General features: G+C 37.2%; 4 protein-coding genes across 4 annotated transcripts; all 4 read right to left on the reverse strand.

Moving 5' to 3' along the window:
* Positions 1-3,055: 3,055 nt before the first annotated feature.
* Positions 3,056-4,087, reverse strand: LOC127938582 (trace amine-associated receptor 4-like). The gene has a single exon (XM_052535293.1). The coding sequence runs from the start codon at positions 4,085-4,087 to the stop codon at positions 3,056-3,058; it is 1,032 nt and encodes a 343-aa protein (XP_052391253.1).
* A 6,474-nt stretch (positions 4,088-10,561) lies between these two features.
* On the reverse strand, positions 10,562-11,590 carry LOC127938509 (trace amine-associated receptor 4-like). Its single transcript, XM_052535173.1, has one exon. It carries the CDS (start codon positions 11,588-11,590, stop codon positions 10,562-10,564), a length of 1,029 nt encoding a protein of 342 aa, XP_052391133.1.
* Positions 11,591-16,849: 5,259 nt separating this feature from the next.
* LOC127938513 (trace amine-associated receptor 4-like) lies at positions 16,850-17,866 on the reverse strand. The gene has a single exon (XM_052535177.1). The coding sequence runs from the start codon at positions 17,864-17,866 to the stop codon at positions 16,850-16,852; it is 1,017 nt and encodes a 338-aa protein (XP_052391137.1).
* Positions 17,867-20,411: 2,545 nt separating this feature from the next.
* On the reverse strand, positions 20,412-21,425 carry LOC127938516 (trace amine-associated receptor 4-like). The gene has a single exon (XM_052535179.1). The coding sequence runs from the start codon at positions 21,423-21,425 to the stop codon at positions 20,412-20,414; it is 1,014 nt and encodes a 337-aa protein (XP_052391139.1).
* Positions 21,426-22,979: the final 1,554 nt, after the last annotated feature.

Here is a 22,979-nt window from a genome sequence, read left to right on the forward strand (position 1 = left end):
TCCCCGGTCTCCCCTACTAGAACTGCGTTCCTGAAACTACAGCCATCGCTATATTGGCCAGTACGGTAGGTGGCGCTGTCAGGAAAAACTAGGGTCCTAGAACTGCGGCCCAGATCTGTGGTCCTGAATCTGCAGCCTCCGGTTGTGCAGGAACATACTATTGGAACGGGCTTCTCCAACACTTTTTCCAATAGGAACTAGTTGAGGGCACAATTAATCAATCGATAACGTAGTTTTCAAACAAAACATTAATTCCTAAATTAAATCTGAAATAAAAGAGTTTTAAAACCAGTTCTACATAAATCACAATTACAGAATACAGAATTTCCTAAATTGCAGTTTAAGAATTAAACTTTAGCCTAATTATTCACTGATATGTACATTTCTGGATGGAAATACAATTGAAACAATCAATCAAGCCATGAAATTCATAGCTATCTTAATCTTATTACAGAGCACCCATAGGCAATCTTATTTCCTTCGCACACATATTAGAAAAATGTATGAAAAGATATCATTATTGATTAACAGAAAAAAAAACTCAATATGGGGATGAATTAAAAATACAAAAATTTAAGTAATCTTTTTGTTCTATCCACAGCCATAAGAATGGTTTTCCTTTGAAGCTAAGTAGGGTTGAGCTGAGGGTTGAAATTCTGATTACAATTCATTCTGAAGAGGTGTTAGTGAGGCCAGCAGGGGGTGCTCATCCCGTGGTCTGCCCCAGTATAGTGATGGGGACACTATACTGTCAACAACCTGTAGCTAGTGTGTGTCGAGCTACTAGTTATCGAAAATGGTGAGATTACATCTTGTAATGAAAAATGTTATCAGACAAGTTTCCCTGTTACATTTTAGCTTGGTCATCAGATATTGAGGACGGTTGGATCAGCAGAGGTCTAGGGTTTTAAAAAATAAACATTTATGTCCTTTCCCCAACTTATGAATATTGTTTAATATATAATGGACATAGAGTCTTCCCAGAATACCTTCCCATGCCATTAAACCATGATATTGATTTTATTAAATTACAAGGATGTATCAACCCATTTCAAAATATAAAATCAGAAATAGGCAAGTTGCCTGAAAATAAGATGCTGGTACATTAGAGTCAGGGTTTTTTGTAAGAAAGTACTTTTATAAGATAGTACCAAATTCTAATATGAAAAAGTTATTTTGTTGTTATTTGTAAAGCAGGCAAAAATGGAGATTTATTCAGTCTCTGGGAAATGTGTTGGACTATAAACTGCCGTTTTCACAGCAACAAACCCAATTGGAATGTGGCTGAGGTTTACAATTTGATATTTTTTTATTATTAAACACATCTCATGAATTTACTGTTCTTATTTTTTCTAATAAAATAAATAAAAATAAATAACATAAAATAAAATTAAATAAAGGCATTAACTGAAACTAAATATAAAATCTTAATTTTATTTGAACTAAATAAACGAACAAGGTTAGGTGGGAAAAGGACCGTGCAGGATTGAGAAACATCTCAAAACATTTACAAACTTTTGTCAGTGAGAAATAATTGGCATAAGTCCACTCCTTATGAAACTCTTCCAAGTTATTGAATCAGCTTTTCCTGACAATCTTCCCAAGGCTGTGGTTATCCCTGTTGCTTGTGCACCTTTTTCTACCACACATTTTCCTTCCAGTCAACATTCTATGAATATATTTTGATACAGCACTCTGTGAACAGCCAGCCCAGGAGAACACTCTGCTGTGAGGGTGTATGGCAGATGTCAAGACATGTTGGCAATGTTCAAGAGAAATGCATGACATGCCAACGTGTTCAAGCTGAGAATATATCTGAATAAATGGTGCAGAATATGAGCATCAGCTCATACATCTTGAAAACAATAAATGATGAGTATTGCAATGTTTCTGTGGTCATTTTTCACTACTGGCCTTTTAAAAAAGAATAGTTTTGAAATTGCATTTGTACTTGACATTCGTACAGCTTAGGTATAGGTTCTACATTTCAAAACTAATTTGATAGTAGCATATAGGCCTAAATATGATGTAAAAAAAAAAAAAAAAAAAAGAAAAAGAAAAAAACGTTTGAAACATAAAACTTAAAAAGAAACTGAAACAAAATTTGACTTTTCATAAAGTAGTACAAGTATAACCGAAACATTTTGTTTAAAGTTCCAACCTAAAGCACTCCTGCATGTGTATTTTCATGTGATCCTAAAGAGCTTGATCAGCTGCTTCAGGAGTGTTTGATTAGAGCTAGAGTCTGCAAGACAGTAGGTCACAAGCAGCAAGGCTGAAAAACTCTGAATTATAATATTAGAAATATGACAACCAGATTGCCTCACTTTCTCAGTCAAAATGTCCCCTGTCCAAATATTGTCCACAAGATGGAGACAAATGCACACTTAATAATTCAAAATATAAGAGTAGGACCTGGTTTTGTAGATGGTTCAGATTAAGCCAGGAAAGAATTAGGACAATTAAATAGCTTTCATAAATTTGCCATACACAAACCTATACTCAATGTTGATTGCAGGGCTGAAAATTATTTCTGGTGTGCATCCTGAGATAAAACAATGTCACTGACCTATTTTAATATATGTCAATGCAAATTGCTTTTAGTTAGGACTGCTCAAACATGCATTGCAGTCTAAATAATACAGTTTTATCTGAATAAGACGGGACTGTGATTTATGAATACTTTAGACAGAATTCTGCAAAGAAAATGTTACTTTTTTATATTAATAGTTAATAGTAAAAACATGCATTATACTTAGTTATGTAAACCCAACATTAAGCATTAAACAACTTTATTGATAATTATTACAAAAAACAATAATGACCTATATGAAATCAAAGCTAAAATAACTTCTGCGTTTGACATAAACACCAGTATTTGCAGTAAAAAGCATTTTATTTTTTACAACTAAATATAATTATTTTAGGTTTGTCAATATTTCAGTAATCCAGATAGTTAATGTGTTTGTGGAGACCTTTAGAGGAAATGCATGTCAGGCCAGATTCTTACAATAGCATTAACATGCTTATTTTTAATGAACAAATTTAAATTGATTCAAGTATCAAAGGTGCTCGAGTCATTGCAGGCACAGATATAAGTGGATATGAGAATTTTAAAAGCTTTCTGAAAGCGAGGATAGAAGAAACCATATATCAGTGGGTTACAAGTGGAATTAAAGTATCCAAACCAAACCAAAGCATCAAAAACATCACCAGGAGTCACGAAATTGAGGAAAGGATCTACAGCAGTGGCGGTAAAAAAAGGCAACCAGCAGAGATAAAAAACACCCATGACAATGGCCAGAGTTTTAGCTGCCTTTCCATCTCTTTCATCAGAGCTTTGGCTCTTCAACCCCCTTGTTGCCAACACAGTCACTCTTTCTGACATATGCTTTGCGTGTTTTCGTGCAACATGGAAGATTTTCATATACAGAGAGCTCATGATCGTCCCGGGAAGAAAGAATGTGAGAAGGGAACATATAAGACCCCACTGTTTGTTAAAAAACAAAACACAACTTCCCACACAGTAAACCTGCATGATGACCGACTCCAAGCCAATTTTGTTTACCCCTGAAAACACAATAGAAAAGCTGTAGAGAAATGAAAAAAGCCATGTGAAGGTAGTCAGTACAGACACAATGTTGTTTGTGACCCTCATTCTGTACCTCAGAGGGTCACAAATGGCCATGTACCTGTCGACAGATATTAAACTGAGATGTATTAAAGAAGAGATGCTGAAAGTCATGTCCAAACTAGAATGCACTTTACACACAACATCTCCCAAATACCAGCAGCCTTCAACAGATCGCACCATGCTGAACGGCATGACCAAAGAACCCAGGAGACAGTCGCTGGCAGCCAGAGAGCGAACGATCAGATGAGTTGGAGACTGAAGCTGTTTGAAGTGAGAGATGGAGATGATGATCAGCAGGTTCCCAAAAACTGTTGTGAGGATCATCAGCACCATGAAAACATACATCGCCACTTTAACTACAGTAAGACGGTGCAGTTTCATACAGGAGTCCGGCCGGAGTGGATAGCAGAGAAACACATTCTCAGGGTGAATGTCAGTTTCATTTGAAGTCATTACTAATATTATGGTATGCAAGATCAAAACAATATTTACTTGGTAAATGTAAAAGCACAGATAATCAACCACAGTCAGAGAGACCAAAATATGAAGAAAACGATCATATATATATACAGTAAATGCACATAAGAACATGTATGGAATCAGTAACCTAGTTTGGGTTATATATATACTCAAGAGTCCAAAAAGGGTAACGCCCTTACTGGCATAAACATATTTGAATAAGCAAAAAATTGTGTGGCACCAAAAATAAAAATAAAAAGGTCTTTTTTATTTTTTCATTTCTAATGTTTTTATTTTAAATACTGCTGTGACCGAGTAAAATATTACTGATAAACCCTTTTCTGATGATGTAGATTACCGCATATCAACCTGAGAGTCGATTTTCTTTATAATATTTGAGCTTTCATAGCTGTTTAAACTATCGATGCCATGATCAGCAAATGAAACACTCTTTTGATCTAATCAGCCAACGGATTGCAAAAAGCTTTTAATGTATTCGTGATTAAGTTTGATTCTTTCAGAGAGTTCAGTCACACAATGAATCATTTGCAGCGTTTTTTTTCCATGAGTAACTTTAAGACAGAAGAGAGTTCTGGATGAGGTGATATTTATAGACAGTCCGTTGTAGGGAAACTTTCACATGACTTCCATTGTTCGTCAGCGATGAAGCCGATGTGTGTAGATTGTGAACGATTCTCTACTGCTGGGAGAGACAATTATCTACCGATATATTAAAATATAAGGTCACTTTATAATGAGGTGCCTGTGCTCTACTTGTGAAAGCCTTTGACTACATAATTTGTACCTACATTTTTCAAGTTTATTTCATGTTACTCTATTAAATAATGTTGTTTAAGAATCATAAGAGATATGTTCAAATGTAAACTGACTTAAAGCATGTATAAGCTATGTGTTGCTTAATACATTACACATCAGGGACACAAGTTCGAATCCCGCTCAAGCCTCAAATTCATCATGTCACTTGCAACAAAACTGGAAGTCATCCATTAAAAACTTAATTAAGATTATTCAGTTTTCCAGTTTATTAAATGCCTTTTAAGGTACTAATGGGGTCTTTGTGCACCATGATTTATCTTTAATGGGTCATCGGATGCTACATGCACTTTTACAAGTTGTTTGAACTGAAATGTGTGTTGGCAGTGTACACAACCACCCTATAATGATTAATAATCCACCGAGTGTTTTTTTTTTTTTATCTACTAAAATCTTTACCCCTTTCCCAAATTGAGTTGATCTCAGATACCTGTTGTGACGTCACACAGACAGGCCCCTCCCATGATAGTTTGATTGACAGTAGCATTTCAACACATACTGGACTAGTGTATTACAATAGACCCGTCCTGAGTGACTGTTATCAGTCCTCTGTTGTTTCACCGCCAGAGTGTCATGATTCTGCCCTCGTGTCCTTGATTTTTCCTAGTCTTGAGGCAGGATCATGGCAGACCCGTGTTTTGTGTACAAGCACATGGCCTTGTCTTTGGGCCATGTGCTTGTGTTGTCTCGTTCCCTTGCCCCGCCCCCCTTGTTATCCTAGTCTTGTCGTGATTGTCCTATCTGTGTCACCTGTCGTGTCTTAATTGTTCCCCTATTTAGATCTCCTAGTGTGCTCTGTCTTGCGTCGGTTCATTGTGACTGTTTCCTCTAACTGTTCCACATTTGTGATTGTGATTGTTCCTGAAGAAGTGTTTGTATTACCGTGAGTGTTTGTTTATAGTTAGTGTTCCCGTGCTTTGAGTCTTTGTTTATCTCGTTAACTCAGTCCTGTTCAGTTATTTTGTATTTTTCCTAGTCAGTGTTTTCCCCCTCGTGGGTTTTTGTTTTCCCTTTTTGTTAAATAAATCTTGTGTTTAGTTACTTCCTGTCTGCACCTGAGTTCCTCCCTTGCCAACCCTGACAGAATGAACCGACCACCAAGGAACTCAGCAGGCAGGAGGGCCTCTGAGCTTCAGCGTCAAGCGGAGTTCCGGAGGCAGTGCTGGACGTCATCCCCCACCGAGAGGAAGGGGGTCACCCTCCCCTACTCGCCCGAGGGGGAGTGGATCCTCCGCAATTATGCCCGGCTGTGGGAGAGTCTCTCCCAGGAGGAGCCACAGAGGTCCCCTCCACCTACCCAGCTGCCAACGATCCCAGAGGGTCGTGTCCTGGCCGTGGCAACCCTGGGGGATCAGGCAAGTCCCTCCCAAGATCCTGAGGCACCTCCCACTACCTTCAGTCTCCCCAACAAGCGAGGGAGACGGTTTTCATGGGAGTCAGCTTCAGAGTCTTCGGCGTCCGAGGCTGCCCTGCCCGAGACCAAACTCCCCCAACCCGCCTCTGACCCAGCTGTGGCCTCTGCACCGCGCCCAAGGAGGAAGAGGAAGAAGAAGGGGCCTGCCGGTCCTGTGACCCTGTCTCCTCCTGAGTTGGCGAGGTCTCCTGAGCCAGCAGCGGTGAGCGCTGGCGTGCCCGTGCCAGCAGCGGTGAGCGCTGGCGTGCCCGTGCCAGCAGCGGTGAGCGCTGGCGTGCCCATGCCAGCAGCGGAGAGCGCTGGCATGACCGAGCCAGCAGCGGTGAGCGTGCCCGAGCCAGCAACGGTGAGCGTGCCCGAGCCAGCAGCGGTGAGCGCTGGCGTGCCCGAGCCGGCAAAGAAGAGAGCTGTATTCAAGTCTGCAGTCGTGAGAGCGGAGGAGAGAGCCGCGGCCGACTCTGCAGCAGAAACTCTAGTACAGTCTGTCTCATCTCGTAAGGATATGCCAGTTATCATAGCTGCTAAAGCTTTGTCTGATTATTTGTCCCGTCTTGTTCAAATATTAGAAGTCCCCGTCAGTCCTGTCTTGTCCCCTGACCCTGTCCCCAGAAATCCCGAGTGTCCAGCCGTTGTCCCCCCGTGTCCTGTTGTCCCCCCGTGTCCAGTAGATGTGGTCATGTGTCCTGTTGTCCCCCCGCGTCCCGTTGATATAGTCGTCCCTCGTCCAGCTGTTGTCGCCCTCGTCCAGTCAATGTAGCCCCTCGTCCTGTAGAGGTTGCCCCGTGTCCAGTGACCCCTCCTGTCATGTCCTCTGTCAGTTGTCCCGAGACCCCTTCCCACCCCTCACCACCCAGACCTGCCCGGACCCCTCGTCGTCAGCCTTCGGCCCGCCCTCCTAAGACTCCTGCCCCACCCACCCACCCTGGTCTGTCCCCCATGAACTTTGTGGTTCCGCCTCCTCCCCTTCCCTGTTTGTTTTTTTTGATTTGTCACCCTAACCCTGCTGTTGTGTACTCATGTTTGCCTTTGTTGTTATTTGTCATGTCTTGTTGGTTTGTGTCTGTGTCCCAGTCTGTCATGTCAGTCATGTCCCGTGTTTGATCTCCCCTTGAGGAGCGTCTGGAAGCCGCTCCTTAAGGGAGAGGTTCTGTCATGATTCTGCCCTCGTGTCCTTGATTTTTCCTAGTCTTGAGGCAGGATCATGGCAGACCCGTGTTTTGTGTACAAGCACATGGCCTTGTCTTTGGGCCATGTGCTTGTGTTGTCTCGTTCCCTTGCCCCGCCCCCCTTGTTATCCTAGTCTTGTCGTGATTGTCCTATCTGTGTCACCTGTCGTGTCTTAATTGTTCCCCTATTTAGATCTCCTAGTGTGCTCTGTCTTGCGTCGGTTCATTGTGACTGTTTCCTCTAACTGTTCCACATTTGTGATTGTGATTGTTCCTGAAGAAGTGTTTGTATTACCGTGAGTGTTTGTTTATAGTTAGTGTTCCCGTGCTTTGAGTCTTTGTTTATCTCGTTAACTCAGTCCTGTTCAGTTATTTTGTATTTTTCCTAGTCAGTGTTTTCCCCCTCGTGGGTTTTTGTTTTCCCTTTTTGTTAAATAAATCTTGTGTTTAGTTACTTCCTGTCTGCACCTGAGTTCCTCCCTTGCCAACCCTGACACAGAGCAGATTTAGACAAGAATGTCTCCTAAGTAATTGAGGTTAGGGATGCAGCGATTAAACGGTTTCACGATTAACCGCGCTTTAAAACGCCACGGTTAATTAATCGTAAAGGCCACGCTACACCGAGTGTTTCTGTTGCATGGAACGAAACAGTTGCAAACTTGCACAAAATGAAAACAAAGTTATACTAGCGGTGCACCAGCTTAAAATGCTGTGCTTATCAGAGACACGGAGGCTACACACGACAGAGGAACCAAACAGCGATCCTTTATTTCCACCAGAGAAATTACTGAGTTCGATAGTGTGGGACTATAGTGTATGGTGACACATTGTTGCCACACACATTTTTTTCCCACTCAAATATGTCATAATAACGAGATGATATGTCATTTTAACGTCAACTTTTCTCGTTAAAACGACATCTTTTCTCATAATAACGAGATTTTTTTTTTACGTTAAAACGACATCTTTTCTGGTAATAACAAGATGTTTTCTCGGTAAAACCACATCTTTTCTCATAATAAAGAAGTGTTTTCTCATTAAAACGACATCTTTTCTTGTAATAACGAGATGTTTTCTCCTTAAAACGTCATCTTTTCTAGTAATAATGATGTCTAGTAATTATGGACCCACTTTGTATTAAGTGGCCTTAACTACTATGTACTTACATTTTAATTAATAATTTAGTACAATGTACTTATTGTGTACATGTTTTTTACATTGTACTTATATTTAAACTACATGTAATTACATCTTTATTTAATTTCTGTAATTACATTTATAATTACACTGTTGACCCATACTTTACACCTTAACCCACCCTTAAACTTACCCATATCTCCAACCCTCTCCCTAACCTTACCCCTATCCCACCTCAATAGCAGCAAAAGTGTTTTACAATACAATATGAACACATTACGTACATTGTACTTATTTTTTTTATGTAAGTACATAGTAGTTAAGGCCACCTAATATAAAGTGGGTCAGTAATTATGATGTTTTCTTGTTACAACCACATCTTTTCTCGTAATAAGATGTTTTCTCATTATAATGACATCTTTTCTCGTAATAACGAGATGTTATGTAATAAAAACAATATAAATATCTAGTTAAAACAACATATTTTTCTCGTAATAACGACATATCATGTCATAAAACAATATGTTTTCCCATTATATGGTGCATTATGTGAGCGATAAGTGACCATCCTCACTGCTGTTGCCACAGTCTGACATAAACAAGAATTTGAACGCTGCAGAAATTATTTAAATACACTGTATTAAATGTATTTTAATGTAATGGTTTTATTTGTAGTGGCATGTTCATTAGAATTAATCTCCAATATGTCTACAATATAAAACGTGCTATATACAATAGTGCTATCAAATAACTGCACTCAGACCCATGACTCTTTTAGGCTATGATCAGATCAAAACAGTTATTTTTGAATAATCGACTCTGGGCTTAATATTTCTTTATTTGAATGACTTTTTGATTAACGAAAGACGAAAAAAAAAGAACTTTACTTGTGTCATGAAAATTGCAATGATAATAATTAGAAAGGATTTTTAAATGCTTTTTAACAGTTTTAAGATACGTCTCGTGTCTCTGGTGTCATTGTTGTGTCCTATATCAAGTACTACTGTATATACAGAGTACAGTTATATTCAGTTGTAATTTAATATTTTGCAGCAATTGATTACAATGTTTGAACTTCCACATATGTCACTCAGTCGTTCTACACATACACACACCAGTTATGATGCAATGTTTGTTTTATGCCAATAACAGTACCCAGAGGACTTATGATATTTCTCACTTTTAATGACAGTGTGATTCTCAAAGGTGAGTAGCTCTCACTGTTAAGTCATTCATCTACGTTTATGAAACAGTGTCCCAGAGTGTGGTTTACTGTCACAGTGATCTCACATCATGTCAACCCACTTTACTTCAACATGGACACATGATACAATATTAGTAGTCATTAACTTAATAACATAATAGCCTATTTTTATATGTATTTATTTATTTATTTTACTTAAAATGTAAGAGATATTTGGTCGTGAATCACAAACAACAACAAAAAAAGAACTATGCTTTTTTTTCCTGAAAGAGGAACATACAGACATTATTTCCATATCTAGGAACAACTTCCACATTTTACCTATATTTAAGAAACCATTTTTGAGGTATTGGTACAAATTATTAACATTTTCTTACATCTAATATAAAAGACTGGATGCCCCATCAACATGCTTATGATGGGCTAAAAAATTTTTATTAGTGTTCAAGAAAAAAAAAGTTTTTTTAATCATGTTTGGACTAACGGGTGTTGAAATGCATTACAATAAAATTGTCTTTGATGTTAAATCTTAGAAATACGCACAGTATTGATTCATGTATAAATGTTACTATAAAAAGTAACACAATATTCATCCTGGATGAAAAATAAATTAAATATTGTCATTAAACCTTAACATGTGGCAAATATTTATTCATGCATAGATATTTAATTAAAAGATGAAATTGTGTGGTAAAGGTGATATAATTTCATATTCATTGAAATGTCAAGGTGTGTGACTCACTGATGCCACAGATATAAGTGGATATTAGAACCTTAAAGGCCTTCTGGAAGCGGGGATAGAAAAAGCCATAGATCAAGGGGTTGCAAGTGGAGTTAAAATATCCAAACCAAACCAGAGCATCAAAAACATCAACAGGAGTTACAAAATTAAGGAAAGGGTCAATAGCAGTGGCAGTAAAAAAAGGCAACCAGCAGAGATAAAAAACACCCATGACAATGGCCAGAGTTTTAGCTGCTTTCCCCTCTCTCTGTGAAGAGGTTTGGTTATTACTGCCTACAGAAGGGGCAACAGACACTTTCTCTGACAGGACTTTGACATGTTTTTTCACAACATTGAAGATGCTCATGTACAGTGAGCTCATGATAGTTCCTGGGATCAGAAACACAAAAAGTGCACAAATTAATCCCCATTCTTTGTTAAAAAACAAAACACAGCCGCCAAAACAAGAAATCTGCAATATAAGTTCTTCTAAACCAACATTGTTTACCCCTGTAAACACAACAGAAAAGCTGTACACAAACGAAAACAGCCATGTGAAGGTAAGAAATACAGTGACAGTGTTGTTTGTGACCCTCATTCTGTATCTGAGAGGGTCACAAATGGCCCAGTACCTGTCAATAGCAATTAAACTGAGATGTAGTATGGAAGAGATGCTGAAAGTCATATCCAAACTAGAATGCACTTTACACACAACATCTCCCAGATACCAGCAGCCTTCAACAGATCGCACCATGCTGTACGGCATGACCAAAAAACCCAGGAGACAGTCGCAAGCTGCCAGCGACTGAACGATCAGATGAGTTGGAGACCGAAGCTGTTTGAAGTGAGAGATGGAGATGATTACCAGTAGGTTTCCAAAAACCGTTGTGAGGATCATCAGCACCATGAAAACATACATCGCCACTTTAAGGATGGGAAGTCGATGAGCTCTGGGACAGGAGTCCGGCAGAAGAGGATAGCAGAGAAACACATTCTCAATATCAGTTCCATTTGCAATCATCACGTCTGCATCAAATAGTGACTGATATGCAAGACTTAAACACAATATTTGTTTTGTAAATGTAAAAAGGCACTCAAATATTGACCAAACTGTGCCTAGAATTATTTTAAAAATAATCGCATGGTAAAGACAAATATGCAAAGAAAGATTAACATAAATACAGTACATGCCCACCCAAAATAATTAGTTAAATGGACTCAGAGTAGCTCAAGCTTGTCAATTTATACTCTGAGAGTCAAGTTAACCCTCCTACATCTGTCAGTGTTACCCGTAGTCACAAAAATCAACATGAACACGAGTGATAAAAAATTAAATAAAAATCTACCCAGAATGCGTGGAATTTATACTTTAAATAGTTATTACTTATTGTCTGAAATAAACACAAAAGTTTTTCAAGCTAACACAAATGCACTTAAATACTTTATCTCCCATTAAATATGTCCCTTTAGATGCTCCAAGTCTGTAGGCTCCAGACTGTGACTAATGGTGAGCTCAAGTCCTCCTGGGAAGTTCAAATTTACTATTTGGGAAGGCGTTATTATGATACCAAGGGTTTCAAGTTAGCAAGATGGTTTTTCTGCATAAAATCCAGCTTGATTTCATTTACTCCATATCTACAAAATGTGGTACTTTTGCGTTTTCAGTTTATGAAGGCACTGTAAATTTAATCTTTATATTTTGTATCATAACTGTAAAATACTATAATAGAAATGGGACAATTGATACTCAAATTGATTGATTGGTTTTCAAAGCACTATTGTATCACACACTGTGCCAATGCTTGTATCAAATGACAATACCATGTAATTGATGATGTTTGAAGCTTCGAACGTCATGCAGTATCAACACTCCTGTGTTTGACTTAACATTGACTTGGTTGTATTTTGGGATTCATTATAAAATAGTTTAGAATAATGTTAACAGCACACAGAAAATGAATGCATGTCACACCTCTATTGCATTTTATCTTGTGCTTTAGCTGGGGTCTAATAGCTCACCCAAAAATATATATTCATTCTATAAATATTTCATTTAAGTGTTGGTTTGGTTGGCAGAGATCAAAACTTGAACAAGCACAGGACTGTTTTGATTATCATAACCCTTTAAGGTATTTTAAGGTATGTTGTGAATAAAATAGTTTATTCAAAAATAAAACGTCTTATCACTTATCACTTACCGTTATTTCGTTTCTTATCCATATGACTTACAAAAGGAGATGTCAGGCAGAATAATGTAATTCAGTAACCTTTTCATATAGCTAACTAAATGATGAAAAAAAAGGCACTTTTCTTCATTTTCATAGATTTGGGTACAAAATACATTTGGGTAATTGATAAAGTTATATTTTTTAATCTATTTTTAAAGCCCAGTGTCAGTGAAAATGGTGCGATCAGGAAATATGGTGTTTGTAGGAAATCTGAAGGAACATCTCCCAGCATTTTACTATGATGTTGCCCTGATGATTGAGGTTATTCATCTCTTAGGTGATGCAGATGTGGTCAAAAGTTTACATACACCTTGTAGAATAAACTGCTTTTTCAGGGCAGAAATTATTATTTTTTTGTTTATGATTCTACCCCTCTACACTCTTACTGCTTAAATTATTAATTTTCAGAGACCGCAAGGTGTATATAAAATTTGGACTGCAACTGTGTCAATGGCTTTCACTCAGCTGAACCATTTATAATGACTGGATATATTTTATTACAATTGATCTTCTTTCTTTCCTCAAGGAATTATTTTTAGACTTTCTCTCTTTGGAAAATTTACGTTTCACAGAGACTGCATGTGGAGAGATGGTGTGCAGCTCCATGACATTTGAAGTTTACTGCCGATGAAGAGCTTCCCGAACACTGACAAACCCAGTAAGTTCATTTGGAGTTTTTTTATTTTTATTTTTTTATTTAGTTAAACTTGCATTCACGTATTCTGGAGTAAGATTTTATAAGAAACCTTTCGGTCCTGTTTAATGTTGGTGTTAGTAAAGGTTTGAGAATTTATAGCCTTGTTTCACAGACAAGTCTTGCTCTTAGCCAAGATTAGGCCATAGTTCAGTTAGGACATTTAAGTCATTTTCATTAATGCCACACATGACTGGTGTGCATCTTGAGACAAAACAAAGGCACTGATATTTTTAAAGACCAGTCTGAGCAAGTTTCTTTCAGTTGAAATAGCTCAGAATTACATTCAATTCAATTCAAATAGCTTTACTGACTTGCACAGTATTGCCAAAGCATAATTATAGAATTACATTTTAGTCTGGGGCTGCTCTCAAGCCTTGTCCATGAAACCGGGGGTACCATTAACACAGTTTGGTAATGTTTTTCAATAAGGTCTCATTCAGTTTACATGAAAATATCTATTTTTTTTTTTTTTTTGGCATTAAGTTTGTGTGTTAGTAATCCTATGCATTATGAAGACCAAATGACTCAACAAGGACAGTAATACCAGTAAACTGTATTGACCTTGTGGACATTTTTAGGTCCCCAATGAGGAAACAATCTTATACATCATACAGAATTATGTTTTCCATTTTGTGTTTGTTTTGATTGTAACTAGGTAATTAATACATTGAAATTAGTATATTTTAGTTCACATTAATTGCTTATACATATACTATTTCAAAGTGCATATAAAATATATTAGCCCCACTTAAGAGTTTAAAAGATATCACTCAAAAGTTCAACCAATTGCATTCAATATAATTTTAAACTGTAATATATTTGCAAATCATTTTCAAATAACAAGCATTTACGTGTCGAAAGTGTTACATTTAATTCACAAGTGTATTGTTAACTGACATTAAAGTATGTGAAGTTAACATTAATTGATTGTCAGTACATTAGTAGTACACTATAACCATATTTTAAAGACACTATAAGCAATTATGAAAGTAAATATAAAGATGTACTAAAAAGTCCCAGTTAAGTGGTTTAAAAAAATCACTCATAAGTTAAACTAATTGCATTTAATATCACTTTAAAATGTGATACATTTGAAGTTAGTTACAAATACAATGCATTCAAGCACTGAAAATAACATATTTAATTTGCACTTATGTGTGAATTAGAATATATTATTTCTGCAATAAGTACAATTTATAAAAGTATACTTGTGCAATTATTTTTCACAAGGGTAGTTAATTTCGACAGCTGTAATAGTTAAAACGTAGTAAAAGTTTTCAAGAGGCTCCACATCTAATACTGTACTTGTTTCAAATGTGAAGATATTACCCAATCAGTAGTGGGCGTTTACAGAAAGTCTCCCAGCAAACACAACGAGTGTCAGGGTAGTAAATGGCCTTTTATTTCTAAATTGACAATATTTATGTACAAACATTACAAGTGCACCTTAAAAATTAAAAATTAAAAATGCATTTCATGACCCCTTTAAGCTTCATTCACACTGCACATTATTTGCTTCATACTGCTAAAGACCTGTTCACATCGCCATTGACACCTGTTTAAATTAAAAACTGCTTATGCCGTGTGCATGCAGAATCTTTGTCTGGATCTGGAATAAAATGCTGTGGTTGCCTCTTATTTTTGAATGGAAAAGACACAGGCAAAGCCTTAGTTGGTTCATATGAAGAGATTTCTTATATTTGTATAATTCATTTATTGTCAGGAAGTCCAGCCATTTGCCAGACTCCATTCCCCAAACTCCATACACCTGGTCACTTATCACACCCTCAGCTGTTCCTCATTGTCTTGGACTATTTATAAACCACACTCCCACCACTCTGCCTGGCTGAATTGCTAAATTGTAATTTTTTATGTGTATTCTAGTTATTACCCCATTCCTGTTTGAGTGGTTTTCAGATCTTGTTTGATCTGTTTCTGTTTCGCCTTGTCGTCCTTTTGTCAGGGCTCAGGTTTGATCTGTCTCTTTCTCATGGAGGAGCTTTTGTTTTTTGTTTGCACATGCCAGTTATTTCAACTGCTGTCTGGACTGTCTATGCTACTTGGCCAGTGGTCTGTCCATCGGGACTTTTGGATTTTTGCTCTGGATTATTATCTAAATTTGTGGATCTCTTTGAATCTTCCTGGGTTATCATCTTTAATGACCATCGCCTGGTTCTGACTATCGCTCGCCTGGAACACATCGGTTTGGACTATGAGCCCCGCTATTGAGTTCTGGGATTGTGATCTGGAATTCAGCAGTTCGATTTATCACTGAATAAAACTCTTGTTGCATTTCTACTGCATCTGGGTCCTTCATTTCAGCAACACCTGACACCTTTTTGTTCTTTAAAGAGAAGTTTCACCTGCAATTGGACCCAGACCCTTGTTTACACATCGTTTTCATATACCCAGCCATGACATTTATTTAATTGACTTGGGATTTGTTTTAAAATTTCAGTTTAATTCTGATATTTTAGATATTTAAATTTCAAAAAGAAATGTGCATCATTTTGTCCAAGCAATAATAAAGGACACCTTTTCATTTATAATTTGTCCTAAATCTCATTTTGTTAAAGAGGTCATGATGCAATTTCAAGTTTCCCTTTCTCTTTGGAGTGTTAGATAGAGATCATAAATAAGATAAGATATAGATAAGATCCCTAAAGTTTCAAAGACTAAAGTCTCAAACTCATAACTCATAAAGAGATATGCTTTATCAAAGTTAAGACTCGTCCATACCCTCCTAGAATGCCTAGTTTAAACTCACCCCCACGTCTACGTCACTGTGTGGGAAGATTTGCATAACACCTCCCAAATGTTCACACAAAGAAAGAAGACTTAACTTTTATTCTTGCTGTAATATTGTTGCTGCCGCATAAACACATTGCATTACACCAAATATATAAAATAATGTTTTTTTTTAAATAATCATATGATCCCTTTAAGAAAATCTGTGAGAAAATCATATTGTGAAATCAGTATTGTGAATCGTATCGCATTATGAATGACTTTATTTAATTTTTGATGGTTGCAAAACATAATAAAAGTAAGTTGTTTGATGGTTTTAGACATAAAAAAACACATAATGGTTGTCCCAAGCCATCTCACTGTAAACTCTTAAATTGTTCATTATATTATATTATATTATATTATATTATATTATATTATATTATATTTGTAAAAAATATATAATTTTTTTATGATTTTATGATTTTTAAATATAATTTATTTTCAAATAACACATCACAGCATAAAATTACAAAAAATATTAAGATCATTGCTTCAAGTAAAACACATTTGCAAAATTAAAAATACAAATTTATTGTGATGCCTGAAATAAGTGTGAGAGCAGTATTCATTCAAATATCAAGGTGTTAGAATGCTTGATGCCACAGATATAAGTGGATATGAGAATCTTAAAGGCCTTCTGAAAACAAGGGTAGAAAAATCCATAAATCAATGGGTTACAAGTGGAATTGAAATATGCAAACCAAAACAAAGCATCAAAAACAACGGCTGGGGTCCAAAAATTGAAAAAAGGGTCGAGAGCCGCAGCAGTAAAATATGGCAGCCAACATAACAAAAAAACACCCATGACAATGGCCAGAGTTTTAGCTGCCTTTCTCTCTCTGTGAGCAGAGCTTTGGCTTCTCATCCCTCCAGTCACTCTTTCTGACATAACCTTTACATGTTTTCGTGCAACATAGAATATTTTTAAATACAGAGAGCTCATGATAATCCCGGGAAGGAAAAATGTGAGAATTGGACATACAATACCCCACTGTTTATTGAAAAACACAACACAACTTCCCACACAGTAAGTCTGCAATATAAGCATCTCCAATCCATCTGCAGTTATCCCTGAAAACACAACAGAGAAGCTATACACAAATGAAAATAGCCATATGAAAGTAGTAAATACAGTCACAGAGTTGTTTGTGACCCTCATTCTGTACCTCAGAGGGTCACAAATGGCCATGTACCTGTCAACAGATATTAAACTGAGATGCAGAATTGAGGAGATGCAGAAGCTCATGTCTAAACTAGAATGCACTTTACACACAAAATCTCCCAAATACCAGCAGCCTTCAACAGATCGCACCATGCTGAACGGCATGACCAAAGAACCCAGGAGACAGTCGCTGGCAGCCAGAGAGCGAACGATCAGATGAGTTGGAGACTGAAGCTGTTTGAAGTGAGAGATGGAGATGATGATCAGCAGGTTCCCAAAAACTGTTGTGAGGATCAACAGCACCATGAAAACATACATCGCCACTTTAACTACAGTAAGACGATGCAGTTTCATACAGGAGTCCGGCCGGAGTGGATAGCAGAGAAACATATTTTCAGTTTGAGTCTCATTTGAAGTCATCACATCTAATCCAGATGCTTACAATTATAAACATAATTATAAAAATAATTATTTTAGTGAAAACAGTTTATTATACCCAAAGAAAGATAAACATAGAACATGCTGATACATTTTAACATTATAAATGGACTTGGTGTAGCGGTTTTCTCCATATATACCCCATATTTGACATAACCCCTCCTACACTCGCCAGTTTAACCCTTGGTTACAAAAACAACATGCCTCAGGAGAAAAATTAAATCAAATAAATCAGACCCAATTCATAAAATGTACGAATACGAGTATACACTGTAGGTACCGAATGGTTCAGGGGCAAATTCCAAATGGAAGTGATCATCCCTATCCCCTTGGAGTGGGGACTTTGGAGTAAGCAGGGCACGTGGCTCATTCCAGGGTGTGCCATTGTTTTGTTGTTTAGAATGCACTTGGCAAAGGGAGTAATGCTATTTCCTCATTATCTTCAGCTGGCATGTTCCTGTTACAACGCAGCATGGTGTCCATCAGCGCCGGCATAATTTTTTTTTATATATATTTTAATTTATATATATATATATATATATATATATATATATATATATATATATATATATATATTCGTTTTGGATTAGTGGTATTTGGATTCTGGGGTGCAGTACTGAAGTGTCATCTCACCAGTGTTGGGCAGTAACGCGTTATTAGTACCGCGTTACTGTAACGCAGTTACTTTTGACAGTAACTAATACTGTAATGCATTACTTTTTAAATAAATTAACTCCGTTAACGTTACCATATGGTGCATTGTCCGTTACTTTTAAAAAAAATTACAAATTTTGACTGAAGTGCAGCCAAACCTGTTTGCAGCAGCGACGCATTTTAGGATTGGTGGATGCCAACCACTGTAAACAAGAAGACGCACTGTGGTCGTGTTTCCATTTATTTAAGTATGTGTGGCAGTCATGGCGAGTCAAGGCGAGAGCAACACGAGTTTCTCAAAGTGGAAATATGCTTATTATTTCAGTTTAGTTGAAAAAAACCTTTTAGTCAAATGTAAGCTGTCTTTCTGGTTCGAATGTCCTATCCTAGCCCACGAATTTCCAATCCGTGTGCTCAGATTTTGTAAACCGTACCCTTGGTTTTTGAATCTGTACCCACGAATTCATAATCTGTGTGCACACTTTCGCAATCCGTTCCCAAGGATTTGTAAACTGTAATCTATTCATGCAGCAAGTTCCTACATGTTAACATAGAGTTTTAATGAATATAATTATGTGGAATGGGTCTACAGCAAAGTGTCTTAAGTGATTCTCTGTATGTTTTTCTCATACAGGTGAAACATTGTTGAAAACATGCAGCCTGTCTCTACTGTGAAGTCGCCGGCTTTTAGTCAGCTCCTTAGCATGATAACAGATTTCATTTTTAAACAGCATTTATATATATATATATATATATATATATATGTATGTTTCTCGAAATTGATTCTGAGTCATTCAGATTGCTTTCATTTAATTATTTCAAAATTTGTTGTGTTATGTTGTCCATTGTTGATAGTTTTCATACTTAAACTGTGAAAGGAACATTTTTAAGGGCTCAACACAACAGCTTTGATGATGCAGAAGCCACTTTAGTTTTTGATTCTGAATATATTATTCAAGTGTTTTGTTATTTATTTCAGAAATCCTTGTGATATACAATATTCTGTTTGTGCTGGTCTGACTTAACCAAAATAGTGTTTAAAAATTAGTTTCTGTTTTACTTTGTTTTTGTATAGACCATACAGTATATATACATAACAGATACATAACAGTAATGCTTTACTTTTTGGTGTAAGTAATCAAATCAAAATCAAATCAAATCCAAAGTAATCAATCATTACTATTTCTTAGTAACTAGCACAACACTGCATCTCACATCTACAAATGTATTACATGTAGGAAGCTAATGAAATGCAATCAGGAGCAATGGATGGCTGATCTGTCATCAGAGAGGATGGAAGCTACTCCTCCATTTATCTATAGTGGCATGGTCTCCACGTCCGCTGCGTTCTATTATTTGATAATACCTAGAATATTAAAATCAACTGCGAGCGGCAGATCCTTTTCCTATTTAGTGCCAAAACTCTGGAATAACCTACCTAACATTGTTCGGGAGGCAGACACACTCTTGCAGTTTAAATCTAGATTAAAGACCTATCTCTTAAACCTGGCTTACACATAATACACTAATACGCTTCTAATATCCCGGATGGAGGGATCTGGCATTATTCATATTCTCACTATATAATTTTATATGAAGCCTGGGGAATCAAATAAGATACTCAGCAAAAACACATACTGTATGCAAACTTGTGTATGTGTGTATATATATATATAGTCTAAATCGTCTCATCAAAAACTATAAATATGACTATGATTTCTAATGTCAGGCTTTACAGGGTTAGGGTATTTTTTAAGCTCTGTTGTACACTGGAATATAAAGATAAAATAACTGTACCATAAAAAAGAGAAAAAAAATAAATTCTTACTGTGATGAAGAAAATGACAAGTGACAAGTCTGAGCACCCTATTCATTAAAATACCAAAGTGTTACAATCCTTGATACCACAGATGTAAGTGGAAATGAGAATCTTAAATGCACTCTGAAAATAAGGGTAGAAAAAACCATAGATCAAGGGGTTACAAGTAGAGTTTAAATATCCAAACCAAATCACAGCATCAAAAACAACAGCTGGGGTGAAAAAATTGAAAAAAGGGTCAAGAGCAGTAACAGTAAAAAAAGGAAGCCAGCAGAACAAAAAAACACCCATGACAAGGGCCAGTGTTTTAGCTGCTTTTCTCTCTCTGTGAGCAGAGCTTTGGCTCTTCATCCCTCCAGTCACTCTTTCTGACATAATCTTTGCGTGTTTTTGGGCAACATAAAATATTTTCATATACAGAGAGCTCATGATCGTCCCGGGAAGACAAAATGTGAGAATTAGACATATAATACCCCATTGCTTGTTAAATAACAAAACACAACTTCCCACACAATGAGTCTGCAATATAATCATCTCAAGTCCAACTGCATTTACCCCTGAAAACACAACAGAAAAGCTGTACACAAATGAAAACAGCCATATGAAGATAATAAATGCAGTCACAGTGTTGTTTGTGACCCTCATTCTGTATCTGAGAGGGTCACAAATGGCCATGTACCTGTCAACAGATACTAAACTGAGATGCAGTAAAGAGGAGATGCAGAAGCTTGTGTCTAAACTAGCATGCACTTTGCACACAAAATCTCCCAGATACCAGCAGCCTTCAACAGATCGCACCATGCTGTTTGGCATGACTAAAGAACCCAGGAGACAGTCGCTGGCAGCCAGAGAGCGAACGATCAGATGAGTTGGAGACTGAAGCTGTTTGAAGTGAGAGATGGAGATGATGATCAGCAGGTTCCCAAAAACTGTTGTGAGGATCATCAGCACCATGAAAACATACATCGCCACTTTAACCAAAATGTAACGCTGTACTTTCAGACAGGAGTCCGGCCAGAGTGGATAGCAAAGAAAAGCAATCTGAATGTTAGTTTCATTTGAGCTCATCACGTCTGCTCTGGATACTGAGATAAATTCCTTTGTAACTGTAAAAAAGACTTAACTATAAACCAAAGTATAAGCAGAATAATTTTGTAGATTATAGTTTGATAAAGACCATTATCCAAATACAAGTGAACATATATAGTACATGCCCATCAAGTTTAACGCCCTAAATTGATTCAGAGCAGCACAGATTTGGTCATATATACTCTCAGATTTGAGGCAACCCTCCCTACACCTGTAACTGTTACCCAGGGAAAACAAATAAAAACATGAACTCAGGAGACTAAAATGAGAAAATGTATACTTCAACTGTGTGTCCTGACCTGAAGCTCAATAGATGAGTTGGAGACAGTATTACACCGTTACTGATCATTCTGGCCTTACCGCACAAGTATTTTGACATATTTTAAGTATTTTTGTCCCGTCCATTGGTATGACAATCACCATGACAGTCACTGCAGATTTGAGATAGAATACCACATTCACAAACAGATGTGCCGCTGAAACTTTGCAGCATGTATACAGCCTCTGGTCTTCTTACCAGAATAAAGCAAAACTTGTATTCAATACTGAATGGATTATATGTAACCTATATGTAATGTGTATATGTAATTACTAAAAAACTGTTACTCATCTTAGTACATCACAATCTAATGACATTATGTTATAATCAATGAAACTCTCTACACTGCACTGTGATCCTCTTACAACCCTAGTTCCAGAAAAGTTGGGACATTTTGTGAAATGCCATAAAATCAAGAATATGTTATTTGTTCATGCTCTTTAACATTTAATTGACTAATTGAATTTATTTTAAAGTACAAATAAAAAAAATCAATGTTTTCACTGGCCAACATAATTTTCTTTTGCAAATTTAGATTTTGAAGTAAACTCCTTTTAAATACACATTAAAGGAAAGCACCACTAATTATCCCTATTTCTGTGACGGTGGGTGAAAGGACATTCTGGAAGCAATTGCAAGTTGACGGATTTAATGAGAAGTTATGAAATGAGTACATAAACAAACAATGACGATGAGACAGCGACACTCCGAGGAGATGGTGAAGAGGTGAGGAATCCAGCTGATGGTTGAGAGAAGGTGAGCAATCTGGATGATGACGGCGTGAGGCAGCAGGAGAGGATGGCACAGGAACTGCGGGGAATAGAGCCGAAGGTAAGTGTCCATGGCTGAGTGAACGTGCGGAGAGTGGATGAGGTTCTAGGGAAAACACAGACATCCAAACGCAAACAACACTGAGAGCCAGACGAACAGGGTAACCACATCAAACAATAGACAACGATCTCACAAACACAAGACGTGAGACAAGCCATTATATAGTGGATGAATAATGAGTGGCAGCTGTTGCTGATACAATTAACAGAGACGCCCACAACTAATCAGTGCAGACGCGGAACACACAGAATTCACCACAAAGTGTAAACATCTCGAGATCACGGTTTACCAACCGTGACAGTACCCCCCCCCTCCCCCCCCCCCCCCAAGAACTCCTCCTGGAGTTCCCAGAAGGGCCTACCTGCTGATGTAGTCATCAATAA

The sequence above is a fragment of the Carassius gibelio genome, chromosome A20 (assembly GCF_023724105.1).
Source record: "Carassius gibelio isolate Cgi1373 ecotype wild population from Czech Republic chromosome A20, carGib1.2-hapl.c, whole genome shotgun sequence".
Taxonomy (NCBI): domain Eukaryota; kingdom Metazoa; phylum Chordata; class Actinopteri; order Cypriniformes; family Cyprinidae; genus Carassius; species Carassius gibelio.